General features: G+C 41.2%; 2 protein-coding genes across 2 annotated transcripts in view; one reads left to right on the plus strand and one right to left on the minus strand.

The window, feature by feature from the left end:
- Positions 1-10,369: 10,369 nt before the first annotated feature.
- On the minus strand, positions 10,370-18,923 carry ALDH6A1 (aldehyde dehydrogenase 6 family, member A1). Its single transcript, XM_009886967.1, has 11 exons — positions 18,870-18,923; positions 18,439-18,513; positions 16,928-17,089; positions 16,256-16,334; positions 15,389-15,691; positions 14,554-14,675; positions 14,115-14,304; positions 13,216-13,397; positions 11,623-11,802; positions 11,287-11,385; positions 10,370-10,578 (listed from the first exon to the last, which is right to left on the minus strand). The coding sequence occupies exons 1-11, from the start codon at positions 18,921-18,923 to the stop codon at positions 10,474-10,476; spliced, it is 1,551 nt and encodes a 516-aa protein (XP_009885269.1). The 3' UTR covers positions 10,370-10,473.
- A 1,471-nt stretch (positions 18,924-20,394) lies between these two features.
- Positions 20,395-20,552, plus strand: part of LIN52 (lin-52 DREAM MuvB core complex component) — a 51,256-nt gene continuing 51,098 nt past the window's right edge. The window contains exon 1 of the mRNA XM_009887024.1: positions 20,395-20,421. Coding sequence (XP_009885326.1) covers positions 20,395-20,421 — 27 coding nt within the window. The remainder of the gene's footprint in view (positions 20,422-20,552) is intronic.

The following is a 20,552-nucleotide window of genomic DNA, read 5'->3' on the forward strand; positions in this document are numbered from 1 at the left end:
GCTGGGCCGTGAGGGGGAGGCCTTGCCCCTAGCGCCCTCCCTGCCTGCGGCCTGCTCCCCCCAGGATAAGGGTTAAAGCTCCCCCCAGGATAAGGGAGAAGGCAATATACCGGGACGAGCCCAGGGGAGGGCACCGAGAGGGCCGGGGGGGCTTCAGCACAGGGTGCGCAATAAAACGCCAAAGCGGTTTTTTTCAGTCTGAAAAAAAAAAAAAAAAAAAAAGAGAGAAAGCTAAGGGGGAAATCTGCTGGTTTTAGCTACTTGGAGAAGGTTTTAGAGAAAAGAGAGCCAAGCTCAGAACACAATGAAGGAAAAGAAGCCCCATGCTGTCGCTACCATTTCCTCTATGGCAGATTGTTTCACTTTCATCTTACTCCTACTTTTCTAAATCCAAGTACCAAACTAAACCCTTTTTCAGTTAGAAAAAGAAACCGAAAATGGAAACTAAATTTAAATTATTTTAACATCCTATTTATTGAATATGAATATACAAAGCTCTGGTCCCCAGGACATTGGTGAGGTCAAATGGTAGGAGACAATTTTCTTGCTCACATCCCACTATTTTCTTTTAGCCTGTCCACTATAGAAGATCTTACTCAGACCTTTTTCCAGTTGCCTCTTTTTCTCTCTGTATGTCTTTGCTCTCTTTTTCTAAACTGCTTCTCTAACACCGCACCTCTATCCAAAACAGTAAGGAAGAAAACTCTATGTCCATCTAGTTTTAATTCTTCAGTAGAGTTACAGATCTGTTTGTATCCAATACGTGTAGGTTTGTATAGTTTCAGCTCACGTTATTTCCTATGCTTAACACAGATCAAACAGTTTTAAACATGGTTTAATTGACACTGCAAATGAGGGACCTTTCCCCTCTTTCTGTGTCTTCTCATAATTAAATTTGAAGAGAAGAACAGAGCAAGGACATTCCCCCCCCCCCAGTTACTGTTTCTTGATTTCTCTTTTCACAGATTGAGAAACTGAAGCAGAAGCTGATTGATTTGAAACAGCAAGCCCAAGAAGAGAAGGAGCAGCTGGTGAATTAACTTTTCTCTTTGTCTTCAGAACAGGGGGATCTCCTGAGCAGGCTGAAAAGTAGTTCAGTATAAGGAACAACCTAGGGCAGTTAACTGTTGCAGGTTTTAATACAAAAATATTGCATGAAGAAAGAACTTGAAAAAAACAATGGTGTTGTGGGAATTATCCCATGACTCTGTATTATTATTTCAGATAGTAGTAGAAATATTTTATAGCATCTGAAATAGTATTAGGAACCAGCTGTGTAACAGTGAGGCCAGAGGCACAGCAAAAACATGCTTCATTTTTACTGAGATAAACAATAACTACTTTGAATTCTTTTATAGTTCTCCTTCACTCATTACTGTTTAACCAAGATTTCTTGAAAAGAACTGAGAAGATAATTATTTGTTAATCTGGCTTCAGTAAGAAACACAGAACTGTGCTCATCTGCACTTTGAGACAGTTACTTCCCATCAAGCACGCTCCATAAGGAACTTTCTCTCACCCTCAGATTATAAAGAGCAGAAAAGGCTATAGATAATAGATGTGGTGGGTTGACCTTGGCTGAATGCCAGGTGCCCATCAAAGCTGCTCTGTCACTCCCCCTCCTCAACTGCACGGGGGAAAGAAAATAGGATGAAAGAAGGGAGAGAAGGTACGATGATGGGTGGGTTGAGATAAGGACAGGGGCATTGCTCAGCAATTACCATTGTTGGTAAACCAGACTTGACTCTGGGAAATTAATTTAATTTATTACCAATCAAATCAGAGAAGGATAATGATAAATAAACCCAAATCTTAAAACACCTTCCCTGCACCCCTCCCTTCTTCCAGGGCTCAACTTCACTTCTGATTTTCTCTACCTTCTCCCCCTGAGTGGCACAGGGGGACAGGGAATGGGGGTTGTGGTTACTTCACCACGTCTCTGCTGCTTCTTCCTCCTCGGTGGGGGGACTCCTCACACTCTTCCCGTGCTCCAGTGTGGGGTCCCTCCCACAGGAGACAGCCCACAAACTTCAAATGTAAATCCTTCTCACGGGCTGCAGTTCTTCACAAACTGCTCCAGCACGGGTCCTTTCCACATATCCTTTCCAAGGGGTACAGTCCTTCAGGAACAGACTCTGCTCCAGCATGGGTCCCCCATGGGGTCACAAGTCCTGCCAGCAAAGCTGCTCCAGCATGGGCTCCTTTCCATGGCCCACAGGTCCTGCCAGGAGCCTGCTCCAGCACAGGCTTCCCATGGCGTCACAGCCTCCTTGGGGCATCCACCTCCTCCAGCATGGGGTCCTCCACAGGCTGCAGGTGGATATCTGCTCCATCGTTAACCTCCATGGGCTGCAGGGGGACAGCCTGCCTCACCACAAGCTGCAGGAGCACCTCCTCCCTCTTCTTCTTCACTGACCTTGGTGTCTGCAGAGCTTTTTCTCTCACGTATTCTCACTCTTCTCTACCGACTGCTGCTGGTGTTGTGCAGTTCCCCCCCGACCCCCGCCTCTTAAATATGTTACTCCAGAGGTGCTACCGCCATTGCTGATGGGCTCGGCCTTGGCCAGCATCAGGTGCACCTTGGAGCCGGTGGCATTGGCTCCGTTGGACATGGGGAAAGCTTCAGCAGCGTCTCACAGAAGTCGCCCTTGTAGTCTACCCGCTACCAAAACCTTGCCACGCAAACCCAATACAATGATATTATGGACCTTGCTTTAAATTTGCTATTCGTTTCTGGAGTTGTTATCTCACTGGCAGGTAGCTTCTGCTGAGTTTGCAGCATTTCTTCTTATGATGAATTCAGCGGTTTTTAAAACACCACAGCTCGGTATAATTTCAGCCATTCAGTTCTGTGTGTTCTGTGTTTTATGTTACAATATTTGATGATTGGTTTCTCTCATTTTGTTTTCTTCTTATTGAGAATTTCTGATTTGCAGGCAGACTATTATGCCCAACAAATAAAAGAAATGGAAAAAAAATTTCAGAAAAAGTCAGAGAAATTGGCCAAATTCAATTAGAACTGAAATTAATAACGGAGTTCCTCAGCAATAAAGCAGCTATGGAGAAAGAACTAGAAGATATAAGTTTGTCACAAATATGCATTTGCAATGTTTAATTAAAAAGCAATTTTTCTGTCTGTATGGCAGCATAGAGTTTGGGAGTGGAGGAGAACAGATGTGGCTGATGTACTGGATTGTTTTCTTTGCAGTTTACAGAGCGTGAGGAAAAGCACTAGGTTGATAAAATGCAAATTCTGAAGCCAGAACTCGCTTTGGTAATGGTCCGGTGCTGTAGAGTTGGTTTTGTTTTTCTTCACAATAACATGGAATCATGCAAACATATATGTGGATGGACTAGAACATCTAGTGCATGCTTTAAAGATATGTATGGAGGAGCTAGCAGTTGGCTACAGGCAGTATAAGTCTGACTGATTTCTCACTAGTCAGCTCAGTTAGGATGTGAATGCTGGTATTGTATCATCTTTTGAACCACATAAGCCATTTAGAATATAAAACTAGGGACAGTCTTTCATTAAGCACTTATACAGCGCATGACCTAGTCAGAGATACTTTGGAGCTATAATGCAAACATTGAATAGTAGTATTGCCTGTAAAACATTTCAGCCTGGGATAAAGAAGTATCCCAGCTGACTGGTGACATGAAAAAAGTGCCTCAAGCAATTCAAGTGCCTTGCTGACTCAGCTCAACTGGAGTTTTTTTCAACCACAAGAAGGGGCTTAGAAACAACACCAGATGCTTCCTGTGTAGACAAATGATTGGTCAACGGCATTTGGATTATTAATATAAAGCTGCTTTTAAGATAAGATATTAAATGGGAGTTAGTCAGGCATTTTTCAAAGAATGCTTGAGGCATTAGACTTTGAATGATCTTGATGACTGAATGAATAGACAAAGCATTAAACAGTGACAGTGTGTGTGAATGACTGCCAGTGATGCAAAAATATGGGCACAGGTGGACTACGAAGGGTAAGCAAAGTAATAATGCAAGTCAGAAAGTTAAGTGAATTTTATAAATTGTGTAAAAATTCGATGAAGACTGGGTAGTGCAGGGAAGGAAGAATTACCCCAAACCAAAACATTCAAAAGCAACATAAACAGAGGACTAGAGGAAGCAGAGAAATGTTACTCGTATTGAAACATCAAAAACTAGTGTCTATCTTCCTAGCACAGCTGAAACCCCTTTGCATGATAATATTGTCTAGATTCGGAATGCTCGTGGAGGCTTCTGTAGTGAGAATAATTGTATGAGGTGTAATATCCTATCAACTGGTAATGACTTTGCGGGCCCCTAATTTCAACTGGGCTATCACTTTTTCGTCATTATTTCTATGGATTAAATTCAATATAAGCTTGAAAGAGTTCTTTGAATATTCTGCCATGTGCTGTGGAATTTGATGTAGAACTTCCAGTATAGATGTGCTTCTCCAGTTTCCTTTTAATAATTATTGTTGCTTCTTTAATCTTTTCGGTTTTATAGGTGTTGCTATTCTGGCATTCCTCTTTTACATGTTACTCACTCCAGTGAACTAACACTGTAGCCTAAAAATTACAATTGAGATGCTAACAGCTCTTTACTATGTTGCTGATCCTTTTAACAGAAACATCCAGTAGGTGGCAAATCCATTTTTTTTTCCAACTATTCTTCCATATGTCAGAAGCCCCTGCTTTGCACTGTGCTTTCAGTTTTCCTCAAGCTTCATAATAATCTAAAAATTAAGCCATTACTTGAAATAGACACTGACATATCAAAAACAAGATCACATGCAGTACAGTACTGATTGACAGGATTTCATTTTATAGTGAAGAAAACAAAATCTCAGAGATCTGTGAGTATCTCAGAATTTGTGTTAGGATGCAGCTTAGTTTAAATTACAGCTACACATACCACAGTGGCCAGGATTAGAGGTCTCCAACCTCTTGCTAGAAATCCAGGCATTCAGGCACTTGGATGTTAAGCCATAGGGTTAAGGTCCCCCATAGCTGAAGCTTGCATACAACCTTGGTGAGAGATCAAAATTATCTTACTCCCAAATAAAATGTTTGCTTAGTATGCATTGGCTATTGAGTAACTTAGCGACACACAGTCAGAATGCTTTGTTCAGTTCAGGTTATCTTATCTCGAAAATGATACAGCAGATACACTTCATGAAAAATCAGAGGTGACAGTAGTTACAGAAATCTAAGGAAGCTTCTCCTTGGAGCAAGAGAAGGAGGACACTGGAACCAAGAATGAAAATTGGTTATATGTATTGACCTTTTATGCATAAGCATGAGAAGTGAGGGAAGGACAATGTACTTGAAACTAATACGGGTTAGGACTAACACTTCCCCCTCCCAGTATTTGTAACAAGCACACATATAACAGAAATCATTGGTTTTGTTCTACTTGGTTCAGAGAGCGATAGAATTAGAAGTCAAAAGGACATCACTGTGTGCTCAGATTTATTTTTTTTAATTTACATGCTATGAATAACTGAAGAAGACCAATGCAGAGCTCAAATTTAAAACCTGTTGTATACACACAGAATCCATGAGAGGTATGCCTTTGAAATTTTCTTCTAATACATTGATCTTTTCCGTGTTTTTCAGGGAAGAAAGACAGTTTGAAAAAGCGGATATCAGTGAGTTGACATGGGAACAAAAAGAATGTGTTCTGTGATTGCTTTTTGCCAGAATGAATGGTACAAATCCATGGTACTATTCTGTTTCTTCAGTAGGTGAATACAGAGCTTTCCCTGTTACAGGAGCCAGGCTAATAACTCCAAGTCAAGGGTTTCCAAGAAACTCTGAATCTAGCTAACTGCGTGGCTTGGTGTGAGATACTTTAACCTTCTGAAAAGGGTGATTTAACCTTTTGAAAAAGTTGATATACTGTATACTAATTTTGGTCATGCATCAGACTATACTGTTAGATCTTTGTGTGTAGTATCAAAAGAAAAGCAAATGGAAGTAAATTTTGGTAGTGCTGAGGAAGACAGAGAATTAGCTTTGCTCAGTGCAGTGGGAATAATTTTGTTCAGTCATTAATGAATCCCTATCCATTCTCACCAAACAAGTAAATAATGTATATTGTGACTAGCACTCCCTACATATATTTCCTTTTAATAAGAGTACAGTAAAGCAATCTGCCCAGTATTAAAAATTACAAATATCCACAACCAGATTATCAAAAGTGTACTTACCATATGGCTCATTGCTGTCTGCGTAAGAAACCTGGGACCATTACTTTAGAGATAACTAAAATATGGCTCACACTGGAAATTCAAAGTTCAAACAGCATGAAATATATTATAAACTGTGAACTGGGGCATAAGAGGGCCCAAAGAGAAATCTAAAATGCTGTGATTTTTAATGTAGTTTGGGGAGACCTAATGCTTAGGGTGGAATATCAGCTTCTCCATGTTAAAAGAGTTTATTTAATTTTTTAAAAATTAAATTTAAATTTTGTTAGCGAAAGTTACATTAATGGAATTTTAGCAAATTTTGTTAAGGTTATTACAGCAGAAGTAACAAACGTACAATTAAATGATTCACCCATCAGCTTTTATGGTTCCAGTTTGTGCATGGATTTAACTCCTTTTATCAGTATTTGTCAGCGTGCAAGAACACACCTAAAGCTGTACATTATGAAACCTTGAGGAATGGAATACAAACACTTCATATTAAGTTGACTATTGATTAAACCCAGATTTTTTAAAAATCTTTTTTGTTTGTTTTTCCTCATTCCCTTTTAGTTGTAATGATTTAGCCCCAAAATACAGAATTCCAGAGTGAACTGAACTCATGTTCAATTCACAGTGCTGATTTTGGATAGTGTACTGCAGCAGCTGAGGTGCCCTGGCATTTCTTGCTTGCTGTTCATTTTAGAAAACAAGTTTGGTGTGGGATTAGAAAGCTAAATCACCAGTAGATTGTAAGTCACTGGTAGATGAGGATTACTTTGCTCTTGTTTCTTCCTCACAGGAAATACACCAGAGTTTTGGCTACTTTAGCTCTGGCTCCTGACAATACTAAAGAAGAAAGCAAAATTGGGTAAGATGCTAAATTATACCACACTAACATCTCCTCGGTCCTGGTTATATATAAATGAATGCAATTGTCTCTCTGTCATCCCTCCCTATCAGATCTATTAATCTGATTTTTTTGTTCAGCGTAGAATCACTTAGAGAGAATGGACCAGGATGAAGACTCATATGCCTGATTTTCAGATACAGACTCAGATAGAACTGTATAGCTAATTATATGCCAAGGCAAGCAACATCAACTTACCCTGGAGAAATAAGTAGGGAGGTGTTCTGGCATGCTATCATGCAGTGTCATGTCCGACACGAGGCAGTCAAGCACACAAAACAAAATGTAATACTCAGACATCGAATGATCAGATAAAGTTCATAAGCAGGAGCCCTGGAGGGATTTATATGGAAAGATGAGAGACACCTCCTTTGGAAAGGCAGACCACCACTTCCCAAAACAGGAGTGGAAGTGAGTTGTAGCCCTTTTTTTTGCACTGAGAGGGGAAACAAGCAGAAGCGGATGTCACAGGGCTCATTTCTCGAGAGGTTTAACTATTTTAACATAATTTTTGGACTTAAGAGTATCAAATAGCTTTGAGAATCTAGACAGCAGTGCCTTCTAGGAAAGAAATTATTTCTAATAGGAGACAAAGAGCGGACAAAGGGTATTTTAATAAAGTCTAAAGAAATTTATTATGAGATACTTTATACTTAGATTATACTTTTGTATAATATAAAAAATATATTATTTAGCTTAATTTTTTATGATGAATTTTGAAAGGAAAAGGAGAATAAATAGGTAGGTAGAAAGTAGTAACAGCAGTGAGATGAGAGAGGTACATCATGATCAGTCAGCATCTGCAGCTTGATCTAGAAAGGCATTTCATTAGCTAAGAAACTCAGATACAAGATTTGTATTTCTAGTACAATTATTTAAACCCATCAGTTTAAAAAAGGCTATTGGAAATGCAGATAATCAGAAAAGATATTTGCACACAAATGAAATGATTATACAAGTGTCTAGAACAGGTCTGGAGAAAGTGCAGGGATACTCCTGCAATTTTTCAAGGAGCAGGTAAACTTGATAATAAAGACTGTTTTTGTTACAGCAGAAGCTGGATTTTAGAATTTCTAAAGGAAAGACATAATGAGTTTTAATAAGACAACAGAAAAGTCAGAATAGCAATGCTGGTTAGGAAGAAAATTAAGGCATTTTGAAAGTGAACGACTGTAGACAATATTAGAGACTATTAATTAGTATTCCTTTCCTGGGTGCATGAATGGTGATTTATCTAGAGTATTTTACCTTTGCAGCACAGAAAATACTTCTCCCAACCTAATATTCATTACGCAGCAGGCCAAATTATCAGATTCATCATCTTCTGCAGTAATCCTTCCACACATTCAGATGTTAACACCAGAACAAGGCAGCTGTACACTTTGGTGTGAACAGCAGCCACGGCAATTACTAACTCATCTGCACTTTTCATTTTGGAAGTTATCTTGTGAGTGAAGCTGCAAATTCTAAATCCGCTGTCTGCTACACTACTGCTTTGACTATGCCTTTGAAATCCATTTGAAATACAGTTATTTTCCTCCTCCTCAAAATTTTATTTTAAAATTTTAAGATTTTTAAGATTTTATTCTTTACCAAGCCAGGAGCTCGAATGACCCTGTACAAAGCACGAGTGGTGCTACTGGATTTGGACTAGTGGTTAGAACTCTGTATATATACAGTGTTGCTATAATTTGATGAAGATATATTTTCAGTTCGTAATAAAGTCACTTACGTGGAGCTTAAGAGTTTTTGTGATCAAAAGATGTGTATGCGGAAACAGAAACAAGGCATTCCTTGAAATACTGTATGAGGACATTGGTACAGAGGTCCTTGAGATACTCTAAAAGGAAGATGTATGCATGTGTTACAGGAGTCACAGACCAACCTCTGCAAAGAGGGGAATAAAGTCAACATCACACCTATATAATGTCTTACCAAGGAACAGTCATATTCTGCAGAAATGTATTAGCATGTTTTTAATTTGTAATCAAATTGCAAGGTAAGAATTTCCCTCTAGGGTATAGCAAAGGAAAAAAAAAAAAAAAGATACAAACATTAGTGAATCCACAGTAATTGCACCAATACATGACTTTACCAGAAGGCAGGATACAAAGTGTTCACATTCAGGTGGTATAATTAGAACAAGTAATGGTTACAATCATTAGAATAATATTATTTTCCATGGGTGCTTGAATGAGTTCCCTGCAGATCCCTCATGGCTGCAACATCTTCCAGGAGCCAGGAATACAAATACAGGCTCTCCAGCTCCAAATGCACAGATTTTTAAAAACAGGGCATGCCAAGTCTTATCCTTCTCTAGGAATGGGACCTGCGGTCTCTAGAAAATATGACTAGAGCAAGTGTGACAAGGAGTCAACCAATCAACACAAGAATAGTGACCTATAGTCAGGAAAAGAAACCAACAGAACACGCCTGGCTGCTTTGTGATTAAAAAGCATGTTCTTGCCTCCTACTGACCTGTCTACTTACTCTCCCTTCCACCCAGACCCACACGATGCTGTGACGTGAAGATACATATACATGCTTATGTTTCTGCTTCCACAGTTTCATTATGTTACAGGACCTGTAGGCACATATCTGTTAGCACAATAAAAAGGCACCAGACAACTTTCAGGTATAATGGAACTGACAGCAAGCTGGAGAATACAAGCCACGTGCACAACAGGAACAGAAGTTTTCAAGCTGTCAGAGGCACGGTGAAGGTCACTGTACCATACAGGAGTTTCTTTCATCCTCAAGACAAGCAATCAAACATGCTTTCGTGAAAAATCCTTAGAAAGCTCTTTCCCAAGTGTTTTGGAAACTGCTCAACAGATGAAAGCCTGACATTTTCAACTCCAAAACTTGCTGTCTTCATTGTATGTAAAGTCACTTCTACGAGACACCCAAGGTGTCCCAGTTATGTCACTCAAAATGAGTACTCATCTTTGAGTAAAGTGAACTCAAAATCTTAACGTGTAAGATAGAGAGGTAAAGAAAATTGCTACACGATGTAGCCAGGAGTGAGTCACTAAGGCTAAAGATACTGAAGTGGAAACCAGAGTAATGTTCAAGTTCAGAGGGTCTGGAAAGAAACACAAGTTAAGACCAATTGCACTTGTCTGTGCTTTCAGTTGGATAAGGTTGTTTCCTCTGTGATAGGTTATAGGAAAAAATATGAGTTCAGCTAGCCAAAAAACACTGACAGCAACAGAAAACTCAGACTGTGCGTTACATGAGCCTGCCTGATCTGCACAGAAACAGAGGTCCTTGAGAAAATGGAGCTTTCTGTTTACTCCCAAGGAAATGATGATAGGACAAAGCTGGAAAGTGCAGCATAGAAGGAGAAGGGCACCAGGAACAGCATCTGTAAAGGCTGATTTAGTTTCCCATAGTTGGCATAACCACAGCAGGCTTGGTAACGGTGGCATCTTCCTCTTTCCATTGAGAAATGATAGTTTTCAGCTGTGTGTAGAACTGCACTCCCTGGCAGAAAGGAGAGACACAAGGATCAGACCTTTGGCCTTATGAATTCTTAAGGTCTGCACCAGCGGTGTGTCAAGCAGTTTTTGCTGTATCTACAGAGGGTTGAGTTTTCCTCTGTGGAACAACTGTCAGCCTGTTCTTTTTACCAGTTCCCCAAAGGTTCTCATTCTGTGAGTAAGCTTGCTACTTAGTTCTTCCCCCCTTCTCAAATCTCCTAAAAAGAGACTTGCTTTTTTATATCAAAGGAAAAAGAAGGAATCGGCTATTGTAACATGCATTGTGTTCACTGTGATCACTCTCTGATCTTCAGCTTCCTGGTTGAGATGATTTCAAAGTCGCCTTATTAATGAGGTCTGATAGAATCATAGAGTTGTTTAGGTTGGAAGGGACCTTTGAGATCATCAAGTCCAACCATCAGCCTAACACTGCCAAAACCACCAATAAACCATGTCCGTCACCACATCTTCCCGTCTTTTAAATACCTCCAGGAATGGTGATTCCACCACTTCCCTGGGCAGCCTGTTCCAATGTTTGATAACCCTTTCGATGAAGAAATTTTTCCTAATATCCAATCTAAACCTCCCCTGGCATAACTTGAGGCCATTTCCTCTTGTCCTATTGCTTGTTACTTGGCCATCTCCCCACTGACATTTATGATGTGATTTATCACAATTCAACCCAATAGGGTACTCTGAATCAGTAAGTTACCTGCTTGCCATAAAAATTGGTGTCTCCTCTGAAAGAAGCACGAGAGCCGGTGAAAGAGAACATGGGCAGAGGTACTGGGATTGGAACGTTGACACCCACCTAAACCAAAGGAAAGCTGCCATGTTAATCACAAGAAAGAGCGGACTACAGAGCACTCTCCAAAATCTACCATATTTTGTCTCTTTAAATCTGAGGCTGGGTACTGTTGGCTGAGCAGTGACCAGTCACTACAGCTGGATGGCTACTCACTGTAAATGGTGAGTAAATGAGCCACTGTAAATGGCTACCCACTGTAAATGGTGAGTACTAATGGCAAAAATCCTAGCCTGAACATACCTGACCCACATCTACTAAGTGGGAATATTTCCGAGCTGTGGCTCCATTGGTGGTGAAGATTGCAGTTCCATTTCCATAGGGGTTATTGTTCACCATCTCAATGGCATCATCCAAAGTGTCTGCTTCCAGAACCACTAATACAGGCCCAAAGATTTCTTCCTTGTAGCAAGTCATGTTTGGCTGCCAAGACAAACAGCAGAAAAAACAGCTTGTATACAGGATCTGATAAAAATACCTTAGGAAATAGGATATAATAAACACACATGCTGCTAATGCTCAGGATATTCCTGGGATTACCCATCATGCCGCATTGCCGCAGGCCATCCTGCAGTCCTCCTTGCCTGTCCACCATTTCCTGTGCCTTGCACTATACCTAGTCCACTAAAGAAGGTTCCACTTTTCAACTCCAGAGCACCTTCTGCTTTGACTGCCTGCCTAACCTCACTTACAGGCCTACTCTGACCAAGGCTGATTAAGACCGGGATTAATTCGGGATAGTTTACTTCAGTTCTTGTTGACAAAGTGACTAGAACCTGCTATCCTCTCCAACTCAGTGTCCAGGATTTATGTCTGATAAATAGCAACATCTGACAAATACAAAAACACCAGCTGGAGAGTACTTTAATCACTAATAGCCAATAGAGCAAACTACAAAGCATTCATTTGACAAGTTGTAAGTTTTACATGGCTTACCATATTACTGTATAAGAAAACTAAGAATCACAAAATCTCAGTGAAACTTTTACTTTTGAGTATCTAGCAATATTTATGACACATCACAGGCAAGAAAATTCTGAGAGATTAAAAGCCCGAATTATTAAATAGCATAAAATCAATGAAATCCTAAGAATACAAAGTACAATGGCAGAATTATCAAGGTTGGTTTGCTATCATGGAATCACTCACCCAAAAGAACTGAATATTTAAATATTAAGGAAATCATACTAGCTAATTGCATAAACATAAAAGAATGAATTTAGGTATGAAAACTCACATAGATGTGTACCTGGTAAAGAATATTCCCCCATAGTAGTGTCCATCTCTTGCACACTATGCATTATATTGAGAGTCTGACTCAACAAAGTCATGGATACGTTCAACAACAAAGAGATTTTGTACCTTATCCTATATTATTCTTATGAAGATTTCCACAAATATTTAACTTTTGTTTCTACAAGTCCTTAAATTGCAAACTGCAGGAATGTGTAATGGAGGAAGGGAAATTCCAAGTTTGGCTGTTCATCATACTCTTCCTTAGGCATCAGCTGCTGGCCATTACTACAGACAGTACACTATGCTCAATGGACATTTAGTTTAACACAGTACAAACTGCCCATATCTTCTTTTAATTGCCTGCGTTCTGTTCGAATTAAGATCATTAATCTCCTTCGGAGTATGTAGCACTACTGCAAATTCTTTTATCACCTCCACAACAGCATTACAACGAGCACTTTATTGGAATTGTGCAAGGGAAGGCCGAGCCATTTAGGGACTTCCTACCTGATGATTATTGATTACTGACTGATTTGGGTAACCCATTTTTCAACTGACCCTGCAATATACAGCATTGAGCACTGGTTTTGGTCATCTTACCTTGACATTGGCAAGGATTGTTGGTCCAACAAAATTGCCATTTTCGTAGCCCTTCACTTTGATATTACGTCCATCCAGAAGAAGGCTGGCACCTTCTTTTACTCCTTTCTCAATCAGATGGCAAACCCGTTCCTTAGCTTGGGGACTGATTAGAGGCCCTAGATCTGCTCCAGGCTGGTCTCCTGTGAAGAGGCAGAGACATCAAGTTTTTAACCCTGGCAGCTTCCTCTTCATAGGCATCATGGAGATAACTACACTGGCAGGAAAAATCTGAAAATCCTGATGTTTCTGAGACACAGAACAAAGATTTGAGACATGAATGAACAGGAGTAATAGCCTGCAACTCTCAGAATTGACAAATAAGATTAAGCATAATTTTAGATCACCGAGAAGCCAAAATTCAACAACAGATTCTTCTCAGAGAGGAAACTTTTCCCCTTTGCAGGACTTTTATTGAACGTAAACAAAAGATAATTCTCCTAGAATTAATACATCTAGGAGACTTATTAAATAGTCTAGTTTTTCCAAAGTACATGTTTCCATTTTTCCTTTTTATTGCATGCTTACAACAAATTGGAAGGATCTCTAAGTGACATTGCTACATAAATGGTAGGTTTGAGTTAAACACAGGACATAACCTCAAAGCTCCAGTTAAAACAAGACCGATCCTGCAAGCCTTGCATCACAGTCACATTGCCAAGCCTTCTTACATATTCCTAACTCCAGCTCTAGGGCTGTGTTTCCCAATCCAGATAATTTGCTAGCTCCTACCCCTACACATCAAACCTATCGTGCCAATAGCTCCAAGGGACACACCGTAGTATGGCAGATAAGCTGACCTAAAAAGTTACAGTTGTACAGAAGCGAAGTACCTTGTAAGAAATTATCACAGTCTGTACCTGCATTTACACGGAGATTTTTGGCTCTGTCCACAAGCTCTGGCAGCCATTTCTGAGCTTCTCCCACGAGAATTGCTGTAGACAGGGCCATGCAGCGTTGGCCAGCTGCTCCAAAAGCAGCTCCAACCAGCTGGTTCAAGGTGTTCTCTTTATTGGCATCAGGCATCACTACACCGTGGTTCTTGGCTCCCTGAAATACAACATATACACAGTCTCTCACTATTAACCAGCCCAGCCCACTTCTTCTCTAGTTCTCTGGCAACATCTTCATATAGTAGCTATGACTCTGCTACCAACAGGCTGGCAAGAAGGTCAGCCTCCTCACTTAACTATCAGTAGCAAAGTCAGCTTCTGCTGCTGAGTGGTGTGGTCTCTCTTAACATTCACAGGAGACAGAGGCAGTCTATGTGCTGAAGTGTGCTCCATTCAGAAGCATTACCATGTTGGCCTGGACTCTCTTGCCATTCCGGGATCCTCTCTCATAGATGTACTCGCCAGCCTGATTGGATCCCACAAAGCTGATCGCTCTGATATCCGGATGGTCACAAATGAAATTCACAGCTTCAAATAGGAAATAATATGTTATCTACTGTGGTGCACAAATGCTTCCCTCTGTCCCCATCCCCACAGTGCTAAATCTTCGTGTATCTTTCTTCTCATCAAAATTCCTGCCTGTGTTTCCCACATTTGAGTTCCCCTACTGTCTGTCCATGCACCTCTCCACTAATTTCTCAACATGTGTACTCCTGCCCGTGCTCATACGCCTGGCTCTCTGCCATCTCCTCACGCTCTGTGCATCTCCCAAGGTGCCTGAGCGATGCTGAAACGACGTTGCTGTTGTCTATTTGTGTCCTTGTGTTCTGAGGGTACTTGCGTGCTATGGAAAACATCACATTAGGAGCTAAAATACTGGCATCCGCTCCATATTCAGTGAGGCATTTAGTTCTTGTTTAGGCTTCCTTGCGAAATCAAGGTGATTTATCTACTTATTTCAGTTGGAGCTTAGGTGGCTAAAAAGAATTTGGACACCTACATGCCTTGGGAACTCTGACCCCAGCCCCCAAAATTCTGTCCACCATGTGTCCTGAAAGATTTGGTGCAAGATGGCAGAGAATCTCCCAGTCACCTCCCCTCCCCTCCATCAACAGGGGTGAAGCATCTGCCCAAACCAATCTAACAGCAGTAGTATCAGACTCTCCGACTTCTTTAGTACCTCCACTGAACATACACCACAACACGTACACACTCCAGCCATCTCCAAGGGCTATTATTACCTTCATGCTGTCCATGGATGATATTCAGGGTCCCATCGGGGGCACCAGCATCCTGAAACAGCTTGGCAAGGAACATGAGTGCTCCTGGTACGCGCTCAGATGGTTTCATCAAGAAGGTGTTTCCACATACCATAGCCATGGGGAACATCCAAAGAGGAATCATGGCTGGGAAATTGAATGGTGCAATCCCAGCACACACACCGAGAGGCAGACGGTAGGTATAAGTGTCCATGTCTTTAGTGATGGAGGGCATGGTCTCTCCCAGTATGAGGGATGTCACACTGCAAGCATGTTCAACCACCTCTGCAGCAGAAAGGGCAACATGCCACTGGATGATCTGTTAACAACCAGTCCCTAACTCCCTTCTCACCACTGCCTTGACCTAAGTCTTTCTTCCAGCCTCTTTTCCCACAACTTAAAACTCATTGTGCTCCAGAAAATACCTTTGCTCTGCCAAGCACTGTGAGCTCATTGTGAATGGATTCCCTCCTGAGTCCATTTTATGTCACTGTGATAGGAGCACAGACACAACAGCCCCAGTAAAAGAAGCACAGGTATAGTATTAGTGTACCACCTGGGCCTCAACCTTAGCCATGCGAGCACAAGTGAGAAGTTCTTTTCCCTTTACAGCAATTTGTAGTCACTCCTAGGAAAAGGAAGGATCTAACAACTCGGAAGTGATTTAGGGTAATTCAAACTAAGGGAACTTTTCAGGTTAGGGTTACAATCGCCCCTTTTCTTTCAGAAGGAGGCTGTGAAGGGGAGCTACGTGTATAGGCTCCCAGAGCAATCAGTTGCTTAGGAGACCTCCTCCCTTCCTACAGGTTCTCAAAGACCCTTTTTTAACAGGAGGAGCCAGCAGCTTACGGAGGCCTCGGAACACATCTCCCTCAGCATCAGCCAGGGTCTTCCCTTGCTCAAAGGTGATGAGTTTTGAAATTTCTTTCTGAAAATGGAAAAGATAAAGTTTATGAACGTTAGAAAAGTGCCTGCCCGTGCAACAGGGTGCAGAGATAAGAGAATTTAACAGAGAGTTGAACATCACAATGAAGACTGAGTTGAACCTGGGAAAGCCTTTGCTGACTGATTTGCTCCTTGTAGATAAGAAGCCAGTAAGGCACACAGGTGACATTTTAGAAAGGTCAACCCTGCGTTGACTTATATTCTACAGCTTTCATGTGTCACACAACAGACACACAGAAAAAGCAATCTGGGGAATCCAAAGTCATAGTAACATTCCTGTCCCACTTGTCTTTGGCAACCGGCACATTCTGCATCAAGGCTTAAAGTTCCTCTTGTGGTCTTTTGGTAAAGGAACAAATGCAAAATAGCATTCCATAAGAAGCACTGCCTCTCTGTCCCCATTTGCTGGGAGAGCACTTTGCTACACCTCTCAATGACAGTGTCTCAGTTGACTCCTCAATCGTAGCAACAATGCCTCATCAAGAACACAGTAAACTCTGAGCCTCTCAATTTAATTCCTAAAGTCAACTGCAATGCATTCAGCAACAGCCATCACACACAGCTGTGGTGTCTCACCAGATTGTCTTTGATGAGTTGTTGATAACGCAGGAAGATTTGCTGGCGACTCAAAACAGATGTTTCTGCCCAGTTCCAAAAAGCCTTTTTGCAAGAAGCCACAGCTGCCTCCATCTCACTGGCTGTGGCTTTTGGTACACGGCCAACCACTTCATTTGTGGCCTGAAGGAAAAAACAAACTGCATCAAAACTCAACTTTTTCCAGCTGTCCTCCCTGCCAACCATTCAACAGTCCTTTCACACCACACACCTAATATCCTTCTTCTACGAGGAGCTGTACTTCTGAGGGGAGAGGACAGAAGAGACTCCTTCCTTGGTGCACACAAAAGACCTGGGCTACAAAGGGAATTGTTCTGAAAACCTGCATTCTACACATCTCAAATCAGGCACCCAGAAAGCTGCAAATGCAGTACTGATTTCCAAGTTGGAGCTGAAGTGACTTGTCTGTCCTGCAGCTTCTAGAGAGTATAAGGCAAAGGTTTCTGTGGACTGTGGTCTTTTCCTTCTGCATTGTCTTGGTTCCTCTGCTGTTCCTCTTGTGCATTAAATGAGGCAAGGTTCCTTCGGAAAAAGCAGTACGTGACTGTGCAATGGGCGCTGATGTTAGTTTACCTAGATCACTAGGCCAAAGTAAGATTTTTACAAGCAAACTAGTTCTACACTATTTTAACTTTAAAAGCTTGTCTTTGCCAGTTTAACCTCCTTCTAATACACTCTTAAAAATTAAGTCTGCTTTGACATGGCAAAAACATCAAGTACATCACTAAGAGAGAAACTACTCAAGAGGATGAGACCAAATGAGCTTCATGAACGTGGCTTGCTGCTCTGATTGCTTCCACAAAGCAAATCAAAATAGGGCTTTACAGAGAAAAGTTTCAGAAACAGCTGTCCAAATGCTAACTAGGGGGGTCAGAAGGCTCAGAATTCTGAGTTCCATTTGTCTTTGGTGGAGGGCTCAGACAAGTACAAGTGCTACTAATCTAAGATTATTTTGCACTGCATAGCATCCAACCTCTAAATTCACTGTGAATATAGTGGTTCACAGATAGAAGCTCTCTGAAAGGAAAGGAGCTTCAGCTGTCAGGATTTTTTACCTTGGTCTGAAAGTTAAATCAGTCTCTATCAGGACTTCACATTCAGCTGGCACCAAATCACACCCAGTTGATTTCACATCCAGGGTGAAAGAAACTGTTCAGAAATTTGACATACTGATCACAGAGACTTTCTATGAGCAAAAAAAAATCTAAGCGGGGTTTAAGGTTCCTTTCCGGAGATCAGGGGTTTGCTACACAGGGGAGATAAAGGAGGTCATCACTTTCCTAAGACTGACATTTCATGTGAAAAGGAAACTGAGAAGCAATTACACAGTGCTAAATCCATCTTAAGCTCCAGGTCTATGCCTTTCTCAAGAAACGTTATGTACTTTCCCCTTTTGCCAAATGCTTGAACAGAGGAACAGACTCTTGTTGCACAGTGATCGCTAATACATAAGCTGAGGCCATTTCACTTACCGGGTTGTGAATATCAATCCATTCAGTAGTTTTGGACTCAACAAACTTCCCATCAATGAAGAGTTTGGTTGTTGGCTGTGGAGGACAAAACACTGGCCAGTGAGTGATCTTTGTCTCAAGGTGCCCAAACACCAGTGTGCTTTATTACATACAGGCCTTCAGAATTTACTGCTGTGCTGCCTATTAGAGAGTCTCAATCCAGTATTTACAAGACCCAGCTAACTGCTTAGGCTGAAATTTTTCACGCTCTCTGCCCCATTTTTCTCCCACTTTACACCAAAATTATTTCTGAAAAGCACTTATAGAAAAAGTACATTGCTATGCTTATCTTCAGAAATATGTCAACCTACTTAATCACCCAATGTTTACTAAGTTAGAAAACTGAAAAACTACAATTTGTATGTTTTCAAAAGAAACAGTTAATAATTTACCTTGTGAGAATTACACGTACCCAGCGCACACTGTACTATGTGTTTCCTTGCCATCAAGCCACTAAGTAGGCTCATCTCTCCAGCTCATAGCTACAGGCATAAAATTGGACTTTCCCCATTCCCTGCAACTAAGAGCAAGGAACCTGCACCTGCTGAGTTCACAGCGATTGTCCTGGGAGGCAGCATGGAGAACAAAACTTTCCAACTCAGATGCACAGGAGAAACAAGGAAAGTTTAGAATAAAGAGGTAAATGTAGGGCTGAAGGAAAAACAGGGGTAGAAGCTGTAACTAGCACTGGATAAGCCACAAAATTGTATCATGCAGGAAAACAGACTGGGACTGTATAAATAGACTGTAAACTAGAAGTTGATATTGGGAGGTAAGGAGAGAACTAGGAGAAAGCAAGAATTAAGTTACTCATGCCACAAAAGAATGACTTGGGGAGAACAGATAAGAGGAAGGAGAAATGGACCTGCTGTGTATAGAACAGAAATGGGACACAACAGATCAAAAGAATTGGGCCATAAAAACAAATCTATCAGGGAGCAATGTGAATAAATTAGGAATGTGGAATTATGAGAGGGAGATGAGGGCTGAGATGCTATCCAAGGTGTAATGAAGGGAGAGAGATCAGAAGAAGAATAAGGAAAACAAATGGGGACGGCTGGACAAGTGATGACAGTGAAAAAGTGAACATCAGTGAGAGTTGGGACAAGCTGAGAAAGCAGGACTAGGATGAGAAGTGTAAAGTAAGACTGTTGTTAATGGATAAGCAAGACCTATTGATTTGGGAGGTAACACCAGGAGTGGGTAAAAAAAAAAAAAAAAGTTGCAGAAGATTATGTAGCTGGAATTACAGTTGGGAAAGAAGAAGCAGAAGTCTGTGCCTATGAAAACACAATCCCCTCTAGAACCTGGAAGGAAGTGCAAGAAATCTGAGTCCCTGGTTTCCTGACTGTCAGAAAAGGTCTTATAGTGCTGGTCTAAAGAATGACAAACTCCTACTGCTACCAGTCACTCCATTATTCCAAGTGCCACATATCTGCTGGGGAACTACAAGCTCCAGAGCTTTATGACCCACGTGGACTTCAGTGCAATGGAATTTATGTTTTTTACAAATTGCTTAGAAGGGATATCTAGAAAATTACACATACAAAGAAAAAATATTTTAAGCAAGGCAGGAAAGGCTGAATTAAGACTGACTGTATTTTTTCCATAAGATCACCACCTTTTTTTCTGTGGAGAATGAGCCCGCTGTGGGAACAAGGACTGTAGTAAAGCAGACTGTTTGGAGAATTGTGATTTAGCTGTTCAGAACTTGGAGAGTGTACAGCCAGGGATACCGGAAGAAAAAAGGCACTGTAACAGTTAAAGTTGTTCAATACTGCCCAGAGGAAACCAGATCCTCTCTCTGCCATAAATAGATGATATGAGGCCGATCCACACAGCTTGAAACGATCTTTTGTCCACACATTATCATTAGGCACATACTCTATATTAACTTTTGCTGAAGAGATATTACACATGGTAAAAGACAGCTACAAATCGGGGGTGGGGTGAGGGCGGGGGGAAGGCTGGTGTGTACTTAGCACGATGTGTGCTGCTTAAGGAACCCGGAGCACACAAACCAGGGCGCGATTAACCGCGCTAACCTGCCGCCCTTGGGTGAGCCCGCTGGGCCC

Source organism: Charadrius vociferus, unplaced genomic scaffold (assembly GCF_000708025.1).
Source record: "Charadrius vociferus isolate BGI_N301 unplaced genomic scaffold, ASM70802v2 scaffold14, whole genome shotgun sequence".
Lineage (NCBI taxonomy): Eukaryota > Metazoa > Chordata > Aves > Charadriiformes > Charadriidae > Charadrius > Charadrius vociferus.